Below are 16,212 nucleotides of genomic sequence, written 5' to 3'. Positions count from 1 at the left end.
ATAAATTTTACTTTTACTTTTTTCCTTTAGTTCTTAATTATGTTTCTAAAACCTGTTTTGTATAGTTTTTGTTAAATAAGTTAGGTTTTTCAGTTTTGTTTCAGTTAATATATTAATAATGTTTTATTTTTGATTTACTTTGAATTTGAAATTAATTTGTTATTCACATTACACATATAAATATTTATGATTTTTTAAGTCTTGATAATATTTGTTAGATGTTATAAATCTTAATTTGTTCCAAAAATAATTTAAATACTCTAAACTATTTTTGATATTTTGTATGTCAAATGAAAAGAAATATGTAAAAACTAAAGAAATTAATTTAGGTGGAATACTGACAAAAAGAAAATGTAACCGAATACATGATAATATCACATTGATATTTTAATAAATAAACATAGATTAGCGATCACAATTTTGGTATAAACCCAAAAGGAAAAGAAATGAATAATTGTTATTGTATATAATATATATAACTGTCAGGTTAATATAGGTAAAAAAAGAAGTGGTGCCGAAAATATTGTAGTGGAAGTTATAAAATAGGCATCGATTATTAGAAGATGATTATGGTTGTACAGATTGTTTAATTTGTTTTATATTTATTGGACCCAATATATATCAATAGGGCAAACTGCAAAATTAATAGAATAGATACAATTATTAAACCTTTTTATTAGTAATTTAAGAAAAATATTTTACACAATATTATTACAAAAAATAATATGATTAAAGACACAAATATGATTTTTTTTCTAAAATATAAAACAAAAATATACCCGTCCTTTGAATATACAACACAAAATTGTTTTGCTTACAAATATTAATATTTTGGAATATATATATATATATATATTAAAATTAAAACAGAAATATATATAAACGATGGAAATATATTTCTTATGAAACTTTAAAAGTTAACTAATAAAGTTAACTAATATTGATATTAATTAATGGTGGAAGTGGGTTATTAATAAAATTTAATTTGATGATTGACGGGGTTTAACTGGTTTAAGTGAATTTTTAATGGAAATAAATATTCATATGAACTCATTTAGTTTAACGAGTTTTAAATAGGTTATTCGAATAAAATATTTATTAAATGTGATTCTACTTAAAGTTAGTGAAGACCATTTTAACCCAACTACATATATATAACAGAATATGTTAAAAATATTTCTTTAAACATTTTTCAAAAAAATTTGTTCGGTTTTAGTTGCGGGTTGAGTTTGATATTAGTTTCGAATATACTAATTTAAAAACCATTCGAATATATACATCATGCCTAATAGAATATGGGACTTTTATTTTTAGGGCGATTGGGATATAAATATTCTTGACTAAATTATGTTAGGTAACTATCAAGTAAATATAATATGTTGCAAACTTTAGGAATAAAGTTTTAAAATGGTTTCTGAAATGCATATGATACAAATGTATAGTTATGCAACTTGATATATTGAATATAGTCACCAAAAATATATTAAATTAAATTAATATTAAACACTAATATAATTATAAAACACAAAAATTAAATTAAATTATTTTTTTAAAAATATATAAAACAAGACATATACCCGCCCTTTGAAGGGCGGGTCAAAATCTAGTTTACTATTAAAAGTTATTCTTTTAATTACTATAAGTTTATAACTATAAACAAATAAAACATCAACTTTTATTATATTTAATATTCCCTACGTTTTCTTTTATAAATCATTTTAGAATCTTACACATAAATTAAAAAAAACATAAATTTCTTATATTTTCTAGACAAAAACATATTAATTATTTATATAACCACAAATCAATCAATGAAAAATAGAAGACATATTATCATTGTTCATACAACATTAACTGTTAATAAATTTTATATAGAAAACCCAAAACGTCATATAATCTGGAACAAAAAAATTCCTCTAAAACAACTTATAAAAGAAAACGGAGGGAATATTTTTTAAAAAAGTTTCATAACTCACAGTAAAATATAAATATGTAAATTAAAATATTAATTATATTTTAAATTTCATTTTAATTTTATTCTGTATTTAAATTTTATTTCATAATTAATTATACTGCAAATCTTTAGTAATTAAATTCAGTTATATTTATAAAACTTGCCAAAACCAACTAACAAACTATTTAAATATAATTTATGATTAAAATTAACTAAATTCGATTGAATAGATCTTTATTCAAAAAATATTTAATTCGGTTAAACCCCCGTCGAACCATATTTTGATTTGTACGAGTCTAACAGTTTCAACTTCGGTTACAGCTTCATTTTGAGAACACTGACGACGACTCATATATTTAAAAGAAAAAATTACACTCATAGACACTTTTTGACTTTACAATAACACAATACGACACTTATCACTTGCCACACACTTTCTTATTGTTCAAAGACCAATATACCCTGTAAAAACAATTCACTCTTGTTTCCCTTTTCCAACAAAAGTTTCTTTCTCTCCAATCTAAACCTTTTCCTTTCATCCACACTTTAAAAATAAAAAACAAACCCAGAAAAAATTATTTTTCCAGATATGGTCTCAATTCACAAACTAATCTTCGATTAAATCTCAATCTCTATTACATGATGCTAAAACTTATTCCTGATATCTTGATTCATGTGACCATTATGTTCTGAAAGTTAAGAAGATTTGAGATTGATTATTAAAGGCAACACTTTTCTTTTTTTAGATGGCTAGGAGTTACGAACCTTAATTTATTGAGAGCAAAGTGAGATCTTTTTGCTTCTTTTTCTTTTTGACAGGTCTCTTGCAATTAAAGATTTATGGTTCATTGATGATTGTTCTTATATCAGTTATATAATTAGTTTTTCTTTTCAAAATTGGAACCTTTAGTCATGTGGTGTTTAATTGAATACGTATGTTTTGATGTGTTTTATCCAAGCTTAAAGCTTTTATCTTGCGGTGATGAAATTGTGTCTGTTATTTGATGAGTCTTTTCTAAATTAAGATCTTATTGTTTTATATTGTCTTTAGTTTCTTCTTTCTGATCGAGATCCATGTGCATTGATTGGTTAAGAGGAGAGCTTCACGGATGAGAGTGGTGGAGGATGTGAAGAACTGGTGATGGCGGATGCAGCGTGATGGCGGATGTGGTGGCAGATGCGGCGGTGGATGTGAAGAACTGGAAGCGGTGATGGCGGATGCGGCGGTGGATATGAAGAATTAAGGTTGTATCAACTCGTCCACACCCAATTCATGTGTCCCCAACTCGTCCACACCCAACTCTCATGTTCACAACTCGTCCACACCCAACTTTCATATCCACATCTCTTTTGTCCACACAACTAGCCTATGAACAACTTCATCAGTTTATGTTTTGTTATATCAAAAAATATCCTAAATGGTTATTTTTGTTTCCCCTTCTTTACAAGAATTACATTAGTGTGCTTTTCTATTCTTTTCATGTTATTGTTCTAAATGGTTAATTATTTTAGTAGATCATGGTCATCACTTATATAATCCAACATATACTTTCATTCCACATACATACCATCCACAATTCATTTGTCGAAATAACACTGTCCACATTGCACTGTCCACGACATATTATCCATAATACTATACGTCCACTTAATTCAGTTTTATAAAAGTTCAAATTTAATATATACATATGGACGTTAAAATATAAAGAAAAAATATTATAATTAATAGGACCAAATAAAAAAGCTAAATGTTTATTATAAAACAAAAAATTCATTATACAAATACATAGGTGGGAAAATTATTTAATAATATATTAAAAGGAAAAAAAAACAAATTAATGTATTTAATATTTATCCAGAACGAAACCAAAGCGTTCTTTTTGTTTCACAATTTAACTAGATATGTCTTAAAGGGTATGCATGTCATTAGCACTCAGATACTTCCAAGAAAAAGTGTCTCACATGTGCTATGTGTCTTTAAGTGATAGAAAAAGACATATTGTGTCTTAGAACGTAAACAACTCTATTTAAAATCTTTTATTTTTGTATTTAATGTTTTTCTGTTAGTCGATGAAAAGTCAAAAGTAATTAAATTGGGAAAAAAACATTTAAAAATATTGAGAAAGCAAAAGAACTGGCGTCGCTTGGAGTTCGCTTTATAGATTCTTTCCCTCTCCATGGATCACTTTCTCTTTCCGGATTTCAACTCTCCTACGATCACTCCCTCTAACTTATCCTATTCGCTTTCGTCGGAGAAGATGGAGTCTCTGCAAGCCGTGGAGAAGATCGTGAACTACAGTTTCACGAACAAGAGTCTTCTCGAGGAAGCGCTAACGCACACATCTTGCGTCGACTTTCCTTCTTACGAAAGGCTCGAGTGGTTAGGTGACAGCGCCATAAGCTCTGCCCTCACGAACTACTTGTACCTCGCTTACCCTAACCTCGAACCCCACGTGCTGTCTCAGCTGAGAGCTGCCAACGTGAGTAACGAGAAGTTCGCTCGTGTCGCACTCAAACACGGTCTGTACCGGTTTCTCCGACGCAATGCTCCTTCGTTAGATGAAAAGGTTAACCAGATCTTGTTCTATTTTTTTGAATCTTGACTTTGGTCGGAACAAGAGTGATTGTTTTGGTCGGAACAGAATACAAGAGTGATTGTTTTGGTCGGAACAGAATGATATGTTTACTTTGGTGTTGTTTTGATAGGTTACAGAGTTCTCAGAGGCTGTGTGTAAAGAGGATGATTCAGTCTACTATGGTGGATTAGTGAAAGCTCCCAAAGTTCTCGCTGACCTCGTGGAGTCTATAGCAGGAGCTGTTTACATAGATGTCAACTTTGATCTGCAAAGATTCTGGGTGGTCTGTGCCTTGTCTCTCTTTCTATCATCCTTAAAACGTTCAATAATACGCTAGCTAGACGGTAGTTAGACATTGATTGCTTAATGTTAAGGCTTTCGATTTACAGATCTTTAGGGGTCTTTTGGAACCTATAAGGACACTAGATGAACTGCAGCGGGAACCTCAGCCTATTAGTATGATTTTCCAGTTATGTCATAAACACGACAAGCGACTTGAGATCAAGTATTTGAAAGAAGGCAAAAGCAATGTCGCTGGCGTATATCTTGATGATGAGTTGTTTGGTTCTGGAAGTGCTGAGAACAAAGATATCGCCAAGCTGCTCGCTGCTAAGGAAGCAGTAAGGAAATTTTCTGAATGTACGCCTATTGCTATGGTTATTGATGAGGCTAGTGTGGAGGTTGAACTTGAAGATGCTAAAAGGAAGTTGTATGAAATTTGCTCCAAGAAAAAGTGGCCTAAACCAATTTACAGGTACCATGATCCAAAGTCTAATATTGATATGAATCTTTGACTAGTTCTAGTCTTTCTAGAGTTTTTAATATACGGGAAAAGCAGAGCATGTTTGATAATCCATAGTTGCAGAACATGTTTGCTAGTCAATAAGAGTTTCCGTTGCTTAAACACTTTGTTACTGTGTCTAACTCTTTTTTTTCTCAGTGTTGAGGAAGAAAGAGGGTCGGTTAATGGGAAGAGATTTTTGTGTTCAGCTAGAATAAAGATACCTAGTGAAGAGAGTCCATTATATATAAAGGGGGATGAGGAATCCAGGAAAAAGAAAGCTGAAAACTCGTCAGCCTACCACATGATAAGAGCCCTAAGAAAATCCAATTATCTTTAATGAGTTCTTGATTGATGTTGCAAAGTTGCAAAAGTGCAAATCTAAGTTATTCAGGTGAAGAAGAAAAACTTCTATTAGGGTGATAGTTGAGGAGAAAAGAAGACGACCTCTTGTCTTGTGTCAGGCAAATGTCTGTGTGTATTGTTGTAGTAGTATTAGTTTGGTTTTTGTTGCTGTTTTGGGGTTTGTGGTTTACAGAAGTAATTGATGGGAATGTCCGAGAATTGTAGTTTGGTTTGATTCAAATCTTCCTTGAAATTTAATATACACTGTTATATTTATAGTCATTTAAAAAGAATGTAACCTCTCTCCCTCTGTTTATCACAACAGCCTTGGTACTGGGGTACAGAACCCACAAAGGACAAAACACTTAAGGAATGGTACAAAACACAATCATTAAGAGTTTTGAGTATCTTCCTGTTTTAATGTGGTCGTTGTCTGAATAAATATCAAAACAGCTCCTCTTGATTGGATACAAACCGTTTATCCCTTGATCTTGAGAATCTCTGGGATTACAAGAAAAAACAAACAAAAAGACTTGAATCATATTGAGCAATGTCCCCTAGAATAGTCGGGGTTGTTGTTGTTGTTGTGGATTTCCACTTGTCATCATGGCGCAGAATTCTTCATAGTTGATTCTACCATCATGCATGACCAGCAAAACATTATGGAATCAAGACTAGTTTTCTTGAAAGAACAAGAGGACATGTTTTACTTGTGTTATCAGAGTCGACATTTGAGAGAACTTCTTTGATTGTTGCGTCGTCTCCCATTCCATATTCCTTCAATGCCACTTCCAGCTCATCTACTGTAATGTATATGTTCATACATTTTTATGATGATAAGTCCTCATTCTTTATGCAAAATTGTTGTATGATTGCTTAAAGTCTTAAACCTTTTAGTATAATAAGAGCGACCAATACAAATTGATCACTCCATTGATTAAAAATGTTTACTTGTTTCTTTTAGGGAGAATTTTTGTATTACCATAATACGCAAAGAATTAACAATATATCCATAACTTGGAAATTATGTCAATTTACCACATAAATGGACATTAGTGTCCAACTTAGCGCATGAACATTTGTATGTCACAAACTATTCTATTTATAATATCAATATAGAAATATATCGTTTTAATAGAAATACAACTATTGAGTATATCGTTTTAACATAATATCGATATAGAATAGATCGTTTTAACAATTAGATATGATATATTTATAATATCAATATGGAATATATCATTTTTAACAGAAATATAACTATAGAATAGAATACAACAATACATTATTCTAACACTATATATTATAAAGAGACAGAGAAGGGAGGGAAACAAGGGAAGAGAGCAAAGCAGAAATTGAGCAAAAGAAAGAGTGTATAATTACAATTATATTCTATGTTTTGTAAATAGAATATAATATAACAAAATCTTAATATGGATGTACATATTTAATTTTTTAAATATATGTTAGTTCTACAAAATAAAAAACATGGCATATACAAAAGAATTTATGTTTTTACAAGTAAATAAAAAGTTTTGAATACTTAATTTTTAAACTTATAAAATTAATTAAAAAGGAAAAGTGAAAGTGGGTAAAGATACGATAGCAATTATTATATAAATATCATAACATCTTAGTTGTTACGGGTATAAACTTAATTTTGGTCTGTGTTATCTATATCTACATGTGATCAAATTTCCCTTTCTTTTACTACATGCAGTGATGCAACAACACTGTATAAGAATTTAACATTGAAAGTTTAAAAAAAAAAAATAGGAGGACTATTGATCTGATATGGGAAATAAAATGACAACTCATTTTCACATCATGCTGGGACTTAAACTGGACTCATGCCAAGCTTATCCCATGCCTTGCCATCCATTTTTCAAAAGCTGCATTAACTTCTCCATTAATTCTCTTACTATTTAGTTTAAGACTCTGTGGGCGAATGCATGCATGCACCAATAGAGATGCTCTATGCAATGTAGATTAGGAGTATGGGTAGGTCAGCTTCTTAAATGCAAATCCTTCTCTTTTCTTTTCTTTTTCTCTTTATAAAAGGCTCTTCTTCCACTCTCCACTCCACTCTCCAATTCAAGCTCTCACCCCCCATAAAACAAACTAAATCACATAAAAATATAATAGTTCTTCATGTGCATTGCTCAGATGATTCTTCAAAAATTCACATACGATGTTCCCTTTTGGATTCTTGGCACGGTTCACATAATGTTGATTAGAGCAATCAAAAGAGTTTTCTTGGGCTTATTCATCCTCATTCTTGCTTCCGGTAATCCTACAAGTGATCTTAATCAGCTAATCATCATTTAATGGTTTCTTCTATTTTTGCTCTTCTACATACATGCCCATTAGTTTAACATACTTTTTTTTTTTTTTTGAAAAAGGGCTTTAGTTTAACATACTTATAAAGAAAGGTTTTTTTTGGAAAATGATTATTCACGTTTTATCTTTAATATCTTTAACATACTTATAAAGAATTAAAGATAAAACGTGAAGAATCATTTTCCAAAAAAAAACCTTTCTTTAGGTATATTATAAGATTACTTGCGATAATATTCACATTATCACATTACTTAGCTTGTGTGTGTATGATGAAAAGAATTAAAGAGAAGGTTCATGGATCTTCATCTTCTCAAGCATTCTAGAGCGTTCAGTAGATAAGCAATTCTTTTTCTTTCCAGAAACTATCTGAAGTCGGGATTTTGTTTGCATTTCATTCGCTTTAAAATTTTCACCTAAATGACTAGTTGTCGAGGAAGACAAGACAACCTATTCGAAATTTGACTTAATAAGAGTTCAGTTGACAGAAAAACAAACAAACACAAGAATGTACAGTACAATAAGCTTTAAATTCGTTGAGTACATATATAGTAAGATGGTGGGGGTCCAAACTTTGTGTGATATGGCCACACCCACTATGTATTCATGCCTACTACCTTAATTGAATTCAATAAGTTATCTTATCTATGGATTCCCTACATCTTATATTTTATACATTCTTTTTCAAAAGACAGTTTCCTTTTAGTAGTGTAGTGTTTAACATATCACATGGCTTGATTTTATCCACATTCTTATGTATACCTATTTCATAGTTAAGATCACTAATTGTCACTATCTTTGATGCAGCTAGTGTTGTGGTAGCCACCATTGCAGGAGCCATGGAAGGTCAAACCACAGATATTGGGTTTATTCGAGGTGGTGTGCTAGGAGTTGTCGCTGGAGTTATCACCGCGGTCCAACTCTTTGGACTAATGCTACATAGTGATCAGCCTTTGTCCAAGGTCACTGTCATTCTATATACAACCAATTAAAGGCAAATCAATCATATGCTTTGGTAACACTAGTTTGCTGATAATAATAATAATAAGAAGAAGAAGATCTGAGCAGGTTAGTGCTTTAATAAGGAGAATAATGAATGGGAAAGCCATCATGGGATTGGTTAGACCAGCTGTGCTCAAAGCATATCAATGGCAAGTAAGTACTCCCTTTTCTATTCTTCTATTTTTTTCATCTCGTTTTAATAAACATTTTTAGTTTTAATTTCGGTTGTGAAATTTGACCATGTGTAATATAATAGTTTTGTATTAGTTGATGGTGTGCCCATCTCAATTCAATGCCAAGAAAATTGAGTTTTTGATCTTTTTTTCTAAAACAAGAAGATTAAAAGAATCAACAAACTACTATATTGCAGATAATGGGATTGGACACAAGTTATTTGGAAATATCAGACATGTACCACTATGACCAAGAACCAAAAGGGTTAACGGTGAACTCTATCAAGAACATCCCCACGTTTTACTTCAGTTGTTCAAGTGATCATCAAACAACTTCGAGTTGTTCGATTTGCTTACAGGTAATGAATTTGTAACCAAAATCAGGACGTACGTTATTAAATGTAATCATAATTTCATCATCATACGTAGTTATATTAATTGATTGGTGGGTAGGATTGGGAAGAAGGACAAGCGGGAAGAAAGCTAGAGAGATGTGGCCACACGTTTCATATGAAATGCATAGATGAGTGGTTCCTTAGGCAAGTCAGTTGCCCCATTTGTAGAGACCATCTTTCATAAAAAAATTACAAATTTAAATATGTATTTTCCTAAGCAAATTCCATGTAAAAATATGCTAAAAACACTTCTCACATCATTTCACTTGGACCTTGGTCAATCTGGTAACATGCGATACTGTGATGCCTTAATACTAATGGGAAATATTTTAAACTCAAATCAGATAATATCGTGATCTAACTCTATAAAGCTAAATGCGTTCTTGTCAGAGTTAACATGCCAAATGAACAAAAATCCAATCCAAGATGTTTTTAAAAAATTGGAAGGCAATAAATAACACGCTATGGGATAGATATGGGCTTCATGGTGTAGTGGGTCCAAACTCCACAATATAAAAATGACTATCCAGTTGTAAAATAAAAGGCCTTTTTAATTATTTCTGAGCTAACACAGTGTACCTAACTAAGGGTAAAGTCGGAAATGAAAAAGATATTTTGGAAGACGAAAAGGAGGATGAGGAGCACGAGTATCATCTGCTTAAAATCCACATCGCTTCGGACATTAGCTTAAAGTCTTTTCTCCTTCACCTACCATTCTTCTATCTCACTCACTCTGCCCTTTTTGTACCTCTCGACAGCGCCGGGGAGAGAGAGAGAGAGTGAAATGACTTGGTCGGTCTTCAGATCCATAAACCCTCAAACTCTCGACATCTCCGCCGCACTTCGCTCCTCCACTCGTAGCCCTTTGTTCGCCGCAGGTGCAGGCTGCGCAACAACACTCGCTGGTGTTTCTCTCTTCCGAATGTCTTCTTCGAGATCTCCTCCTCCTTTCGCTTCTCTCACTGTCTCAGCTTCTGCTGCTTCTGGTAACCACTATACATCTCTCATATTGGTGGCAGTGCCTAAAGTTGTGATTTTGATGATTGTCCGGATCGAAAGTTTTGATTTTGATATCGATTATCTTGAATTCATCTGTTGATTAGTATTGGGTTTTAAACCTTTCAGTGTTTCCGTTAAAGTTTCATAAGACAATGTCTAATGTTGTGTTATTGATAGTGTTTTTTTTTATTAAATGAAGGTAAGAAGGAAGTGGTGGCTACAGAGAAAGCACCAGCTGCTTTGGGACCATACTCTCAGGCCATCAAAGCCAACAATCTCGTTTTCGTCTCCGGTGTTCTTGGTCTTATACCTGAGGTCTCTGTTTCACGGCTTTGTAGTTTATTTTATAATTATATTACCAATATTGTGGGGGTTCTAAGATGCTTCTTTTTTTTTTGGTTCTGTGTGGACTGCTAGACTGGAAAGTTTGTTTCGGACGACGTTGAAGATCAGACTGAGCAGGTGAAGTTGCTTTTAAACTCTCACCACCATGGTCGGTCTCTATAATGATTTCTTTTGCTTACACTAGTTTGGTGATCTAGTCCAAAGTAAAGGCAGAAGATGTTAGGTTGTCTTAGATGTTGTTTGACAAACAGAAATGTGACTGAAATATAATTATTGTGCTTAACTCAAGCTGAGATTAATCTACCTTCACGACACTAGAAGAAGCCTCTGGGACTTATGAGCTTTTGAACTGATTGATTTGGTATTTTTTAGTCTTGAGATTTACTCCTAGTGTTACCGAGGTTTTGAGTTGCTCTGTTCACCTTTGTGTGATTGCTTCTATAATTGTCATTTTTTGGAATATTGAAGGTCCTCAAGAACATGGGGGAGATACTGAAAGCTAGTGGTGTTGATTACTCCTCCGTGGTGAAGACAACCATCATGTATGTTGTGTTAAAACAGAATCATTATCCTTGCAAGTTATTTAATCTAAGAAGAAAAACAAAAAAAACTGATCTCTTTTGTTTTTATTTCAACAGGCTTGCTGACTTAGCCGACTTCAAGAAAGTGAACGAGATTTACGCCAAATGTGAGTTCGTTGATACGATCCATTAGTGTCCTTACTTTTGTTCTATTAACTGGTTTTGAAACTAGTGGGAACCATTTTTTTTTTCTTCCTGGTGCAGACTTCCCAGCTCCTTCTCCAGCAAGATCCACATATCAAGTCGCAGCCTTGCCACTAAACGCCAAGATTGAGATTGAATGTATTGCAACACTCTAGAGCACCATCAAATCTCATCCAGGAAGGGTTTAGATTCGGATAATGTCAGAACAAATAAGAGGAAACCATGGTTTAGGTGGGATTATAATATCAACCATTAGGTTGGTTGCAAACTACCTTAATCAAGAATAAATGGTTTTGTTTTAGGACCTTCGTGTGCTGTTGACTTAATATGTATTAAGTACAATATTTGATTAGAATTCCTTAATGATTTGAGGTTCATATCTGGTGTTCAATTTAATCAGAAGGTACTCCAGTTTATATGTTACAAGCGTTAAATTAACTTGTGCAAATGATTTTGGGGTTCTCAATCATAAATTTGAAATATCAAATTGGTTTACTAACGTTGTCTGTGATTATTATCACTGACTTTTGATCCCATCTGATATTGGCGTTTGAAGTTTTAGGTACAATTTACAACATAGTCGTTTGTTATTTATAATATACTCCGTTTCATATTATTTGAATATCTTACCTTGCCAAACTACTTTTTTTTAATCAAAATCACTCTGGTGTTAAAAAAAACTAAAAAAATCATCAAATATAATTTAAAATTAGTTTATTTAATTATAAATATATATAATAAAAGATAAAAAAATATAAGTTTTTGATAAAACTAAAATTATTTAAATTTGTAAATATTTTATATTATAAAACAATAAAATCTTTTTGAAACATAAGAGAGAGTATAATAAAAATTGAAGTCTTTTGTGATCAAAGCAAACAAAAAAAAAGAGACAAGAAGCGTCTCTCCACGTCGAACATAGAAGATTGTATACAGTTAAGAAGCCTTTGGATAGTGTTATTATTATATTCTCCAATAAGAGAAATCATTCAGATTTTGTAGAATCAGATTCCAGTTGTTGTCGCCTTTGTTAGGTGTATTTTGTAACGATCTTTCCATAAAGACGAGTAATACATAAAAATCCATAGTACTTTTCAATTTTGTAACCTTTTTTCTTTTGCAATGAGCATTTGAATTCCAATATTAATATAACTTGGTTTCAATTTTCGGCGTTGAGGGTTTAAATCGTCCCCACATGCTTTGTATTTTCTTTCTTTTTTGATGTAAATGTTGAGATAAAATAAATGCTTTGTATTTTCTTTTCATACTTGAAGAGACAAAACACTTCCATACACGTTAACCTCTAGAAAGTTTTGGGTTGCGTTGTGTTACCAACAAAAAAAGGTTTTGGGTTGCGGTAAATTAAAACTTCCTGGTGCTTAAAGACGAGAGATGTTTGATAGATGCATGATGAGAATACAGACTCATTTATTGTAACACAAACACGTACTTATTAATACAAACTCACTTATTGAAACACATAGACGGACTTATTAGTACTTAGGTGGTTGAAAACAGTTAACAAAGCAAACACATGGAGTTGCATGTCCGTACGTGGTTAGAGAAACTCTAACTTGGAAAGTACATGGTTTTAGAAACGGTTTCAATTTCGACTTGGACAGTCAACTTATCATCAACAAGGAAGCCCTTTGATAAATCTCTGAGATTAGAGAGAGGGACAAATTCACTAGAACCCCAACCATATGCACGTCCAGTTTCCCAGCGACTGAACCAGTTATCAACTACAAAAATATCACGTAAAAAGCACTCATTAATAATAATTCATAGCTATTAATATGTGCATATATATGTATAAATATCATCTGCTTACTTTGCCTTTCAACGTTTCTGAATTTGAATTTGTTAAGAACTCGAAGCTTGGCTCGAACATAAATTCTCTCATAGGGTCTGAGTTCCTCGGTCTTATTAACGATAAGATACATGGACAAAGCTTTTCCCTTTCCCTTGTCACGACCACTTGGATTCACTTGTATATTCCTGACCATATAAAAGATAACTTGTTAGGTGTTACCAACGTTCAAAAGAAACGTTAGACGGTAACTAAACGTTTCAAAGAAAATTAAAGATTAAACTGATTATTTGAAAATCTAGTCAAAGTCTGCACGTTAACAATATTTCTTACCTATATTTTATATTTAGATGTGATATTTTCATATTTAATTACAAAATTGCTTTGATAAAATATAGATATACAAAAAACTCAGACAAACTTTTAAAATTGTACTAAGAAAGAAAATTAGAGAAAAGAAAATTATGATTTGACACAAAACTGATGGTGAAATTGATAATTCAATTAGTCATAATATGATTTGACACAAAACTGATGGAGTATGATTTAAACAGATTTCAACGGCTTAAATTATATTTTTAGAAATCATTTTGGCTATAACAAAATTGTGCGACGCATAGGCGCCGCTTTAACCAACTTTTAGGAAATTTTGGTTGTTACTATACCCTTTTACTTCAACTAACTCAAAAGAGATTCTACTTTGAAATAATGTCATGAGACTCACCAACGTCTTCCTCCGATGGAGAACACATCAGAGAAGTAAGTATCTTCGAGCAATGTGGAGAACTTCAGAAGTGTCCAGGTGAATGTAGGGTTTTTGAAGTTACCAGTGACTGAAAAAAGTTCTGATGTTTGAAAGACAGAGGGTATGGTCACATCAACACCAAACTCACAGTGATCTCCATCGTAGAGGTATCCGTTATACGGACTTTTAAATGTATAACCAGGGAGAACCTGAGAGAACCCCCACATCGTTTTGAAGATATTAAATCTCCATACATCGGTATCTGCAGTAACAAGACATAGATATTAGTGTATATAATAGCATTTTTCTTGTTAAAAATATCATATTTTCATAGGTTTTAAATTAGCAAAAAAAAACCTTGGATGGTAAAATACTTCTTCTGTTTCTTGTTGAAGACGTAAAACCTGAGATCAACGTAAACCTCTTCATGTGGAGCGAGAGTGGAGTTTTCTATGGCTGCGTAAAGCGAGAGGTACCCTGCACCTTTGTCATTCTTGTTCCCGTTCGGATACACAACAAGTGTCCTGTATTTTTTATGTTTTTTTAGTATATACTACTTAATCTGAGTGAATGAAGATCAGGTTATCAAAGGTATATACCAGTTATAGCCAGCGGCTGAGAAAGGACGAGATACATATCTCTCCGAGTATTTTGACTTGAGTAGCGTGTTGAACGACTCCATCTTTAGAGAGTAAGAAGATGGTGGACGACTTCTTAGACCCTTCACTGTGTTTGAAGCTGAGACCTTATAGTCACGTGATGAGATCTCTTGATCATGGTTATGTAAGTAATGGGCTTCTCCTTGAATTGGGTCTGGTCCATCTCCATCTTGAACATGTTTACGCAAGTAGTGCGCTTCTCCTCGGATTGGGTCTGGTCCATCTCCATCACCATCTGTTTTGAGACAGAGAAGATAGCATTTGATGTGTCACAATGTTATAAAAAATAGTCCCAAAAAGACTTACACACCCATAAACTATATGGTATATAAGAGGAAAAGAGTTGTGCGTACGTTGCAAGTTTGTGATGAAGTCATCAGTGACTTGCCGTATGAAGGAACTTGAAGAGGCAGACGTGATGAAGAGACAAAACAAGAGAACTACAGAAGAAACGGTCTTTGTGTAGTGACTCTTCATCTTTTATTGTTATACTAGATGTGAGTCGAGTGCAGAGAACAGAGACTAGTGAGAGTTATATAGAGTAGAGGGAGATGCTAGTAGAGATGTCAATTGGGCGGGCCGGGCGGGTCTGGGCGTGTCCGAATGGGCTTCATTTTTTTGCTGGACATTTTTGGTCGAAACCCAAATAAAACCATGTCCAAATGAGATCATAACCAAATAAGACCATGATTTGTTGGGCTGTTCATGGGATCCATACGTCCATTTAATGTAAACAACATAATTTCAGTTCTTTTGATTTTTTTGGGAAATTGTGTTTTTCGGTTTTCGCAGGAAATTACGTTTTCCAGTTTTCGCGAGAAATTGCATTTTCCGGTTTCGGCGGAAAATTGTGTGTTTTCAGAAAATTGCGTTTTTTAGTTTGGACGAGAAATTACGTTTTTCCGGTTTTGGTGGGAAATTGTGTTTTCCGGTTTTGACGAGAAATTATGTTTTTGGTTTTGGCGGGAAATTGGGTTTTCCGTTTTGGCAGAAATTGTATTTTTCGGTTTTGCCGGGAAATTACGTTTTTCGGTTTTGGTGGGAAATTGTGTGTTTTCCGGTTTAGACGAAAAATTGCGTTTTCAGTTTTGACGGGAAATTAGATTTTTCGGTTTTGGCAGAAATTGTATTTTTCGGGGTTTGGCGGGAAATTACGTTTTTCCAATTTTGGTGGGAAATTGTGTTTTTCCGGTTTTGACGAGAAATTGCGTTTTTCCGGTTTTGACGAGAAATTGCGTTTTCGGTTTTGGTGGGAAATTGGATTTTTCGGTTTTAGCAGAAATTACATTTTTCGGTTTTGGCGGGAAATTACGTTTTTCCAGTTTTGGCGGGAAATTACGTTTTTCCAGTTTTGGCGGCAACTATA

General features: G+C 32.9%; 4 protein-coding genes across 4 annotated transcripts; 3 read left to right on the top strand and 1 right to left on the bottom strand.

Annotated features, from left to right (window-relative positions):
- Positions 1 to 4,088: 4,088 nt before the first annotated feature.
- On the top strand, positions 4,089 to 5,949 carry LOC108859534 (ribonuclease 3-like protein 2). Its single transcript, XM_018633439.2, has 4 exons — positions 4,089 to 4,521; positions 4,661 to 4,813; positions 4,920 to 5,284; positions 5,471 to 5,949. The coding sequence occupies exons 1-4, from the start codon at positions 4,132 to 4,134 to the stop codon at positions 5,649 to 5,651; spliced, it is 1,089 nt and encodes a 362-aa protein (XP_018488941.1). The 5' UTR covers positions 4,089 to 4,131; the 3' UTR covers positions 5,652 to 5,949.
- A 1,785-nt stretch (positions 5,950 to 7,734) lies between these two features.
- On the top strand, positions 7,735 to 9,898 carry LOC108860471 (NEP1-interacting protein-like 2). Its single transcript, XM_018634346.2, has 5 exons — positions 7,735 to 7,943; positions 8,801 to 8,955; positions 9,062 to 9,148; positions 9,366 to 9,527; positions 9,622 to 9,898. The coding sequence occupies exons 1-5, from the start codon at positions 7,808 to 7,810 to the stop codon at positions 9,745 to 9,747; spliced, it is 666 nt and encodes a 221-aa protein (XP_018489848.1). The 5' UTR covers positions 7,735 to 7,807; the 3' UTR covers positions 9,748 to 9,898.
- A 322-nt stretch (positions 9,899 to 10,220) lies between these two features.
- LOC108857007 (reactive Intermediate Deaminase A, chloroplastic) lies at positions 10,221 to 12,009 on the top strand. The gene is made up of 6 exons (XM_018630921.2): positions 10,221 to 10,549; positions 10,762 to 10,877; positions 10,980 to 11,024; positions 11,376 to 11,449; positions 11,546 to 11,595; positions 11,693 to 12,009. Exons 1-6 carry the CDS (start codon positions 10,348 to 10,350, stop codon positions 11,785 to 11,787), a joined length of 582 nt encoding a protein of 193 aa, XP_018486423.1. The 5' UTR covers positions 10,221 to 10,347; the 3' UTR covers positions 11,788 to 12,009.
- A 999-nt stretch (positions 12,010 to 13,008) lies between these two features.
- On the bottom strand, positions 13,009 to 15,362 carry LOC108857511 (uncharacterized). The gene is made up of 6 exons (XM_018631504.2): positions 15,200 to 15,362; positions 14,787 to 15,081; positions 14,545 to 14,711; positions 14,167 to 14,449; positions 13,464 to 13,630; positions 13,009 to 13,374 (listed from the first exon to the last, which is right to left on the bottom strand). Exons 1-6 carry the CDS (start codon positions 15,321 to 15,323, stop codon positions 13,202 to 13,204), a joined length of 1,209 nt encoding a protein of 402 aa, XP_018487006.1. The 5' UTR covers positions 15,324 to 15,362; the 3' UTR covers positions 13,009 to 13,201.
- Between the last annotated feature and the right edge of the window lie 850 nt (positions 15,363 to 16,212).

This window comes from Raphanus sativus, chromosome 5 (assembly GCF_000801105.2).
Source record: "Raphanus sativus cultivar WK10039 chromosome 5, ASM80110v3, whole genome shotgun sequence".
Taxonomy (NCBI): Eukaryota; Viridiplantae; Streptophyta; class Magnoliopsida; order Brassicales; family Brassicaceae; genus Raphanus; species Raphanus sativus.
The sequence above is the reverse complement of the archived record's forward strand: the minus strand, read 5'-3'. Positions and strand labels throughout refer to the sequence as shown.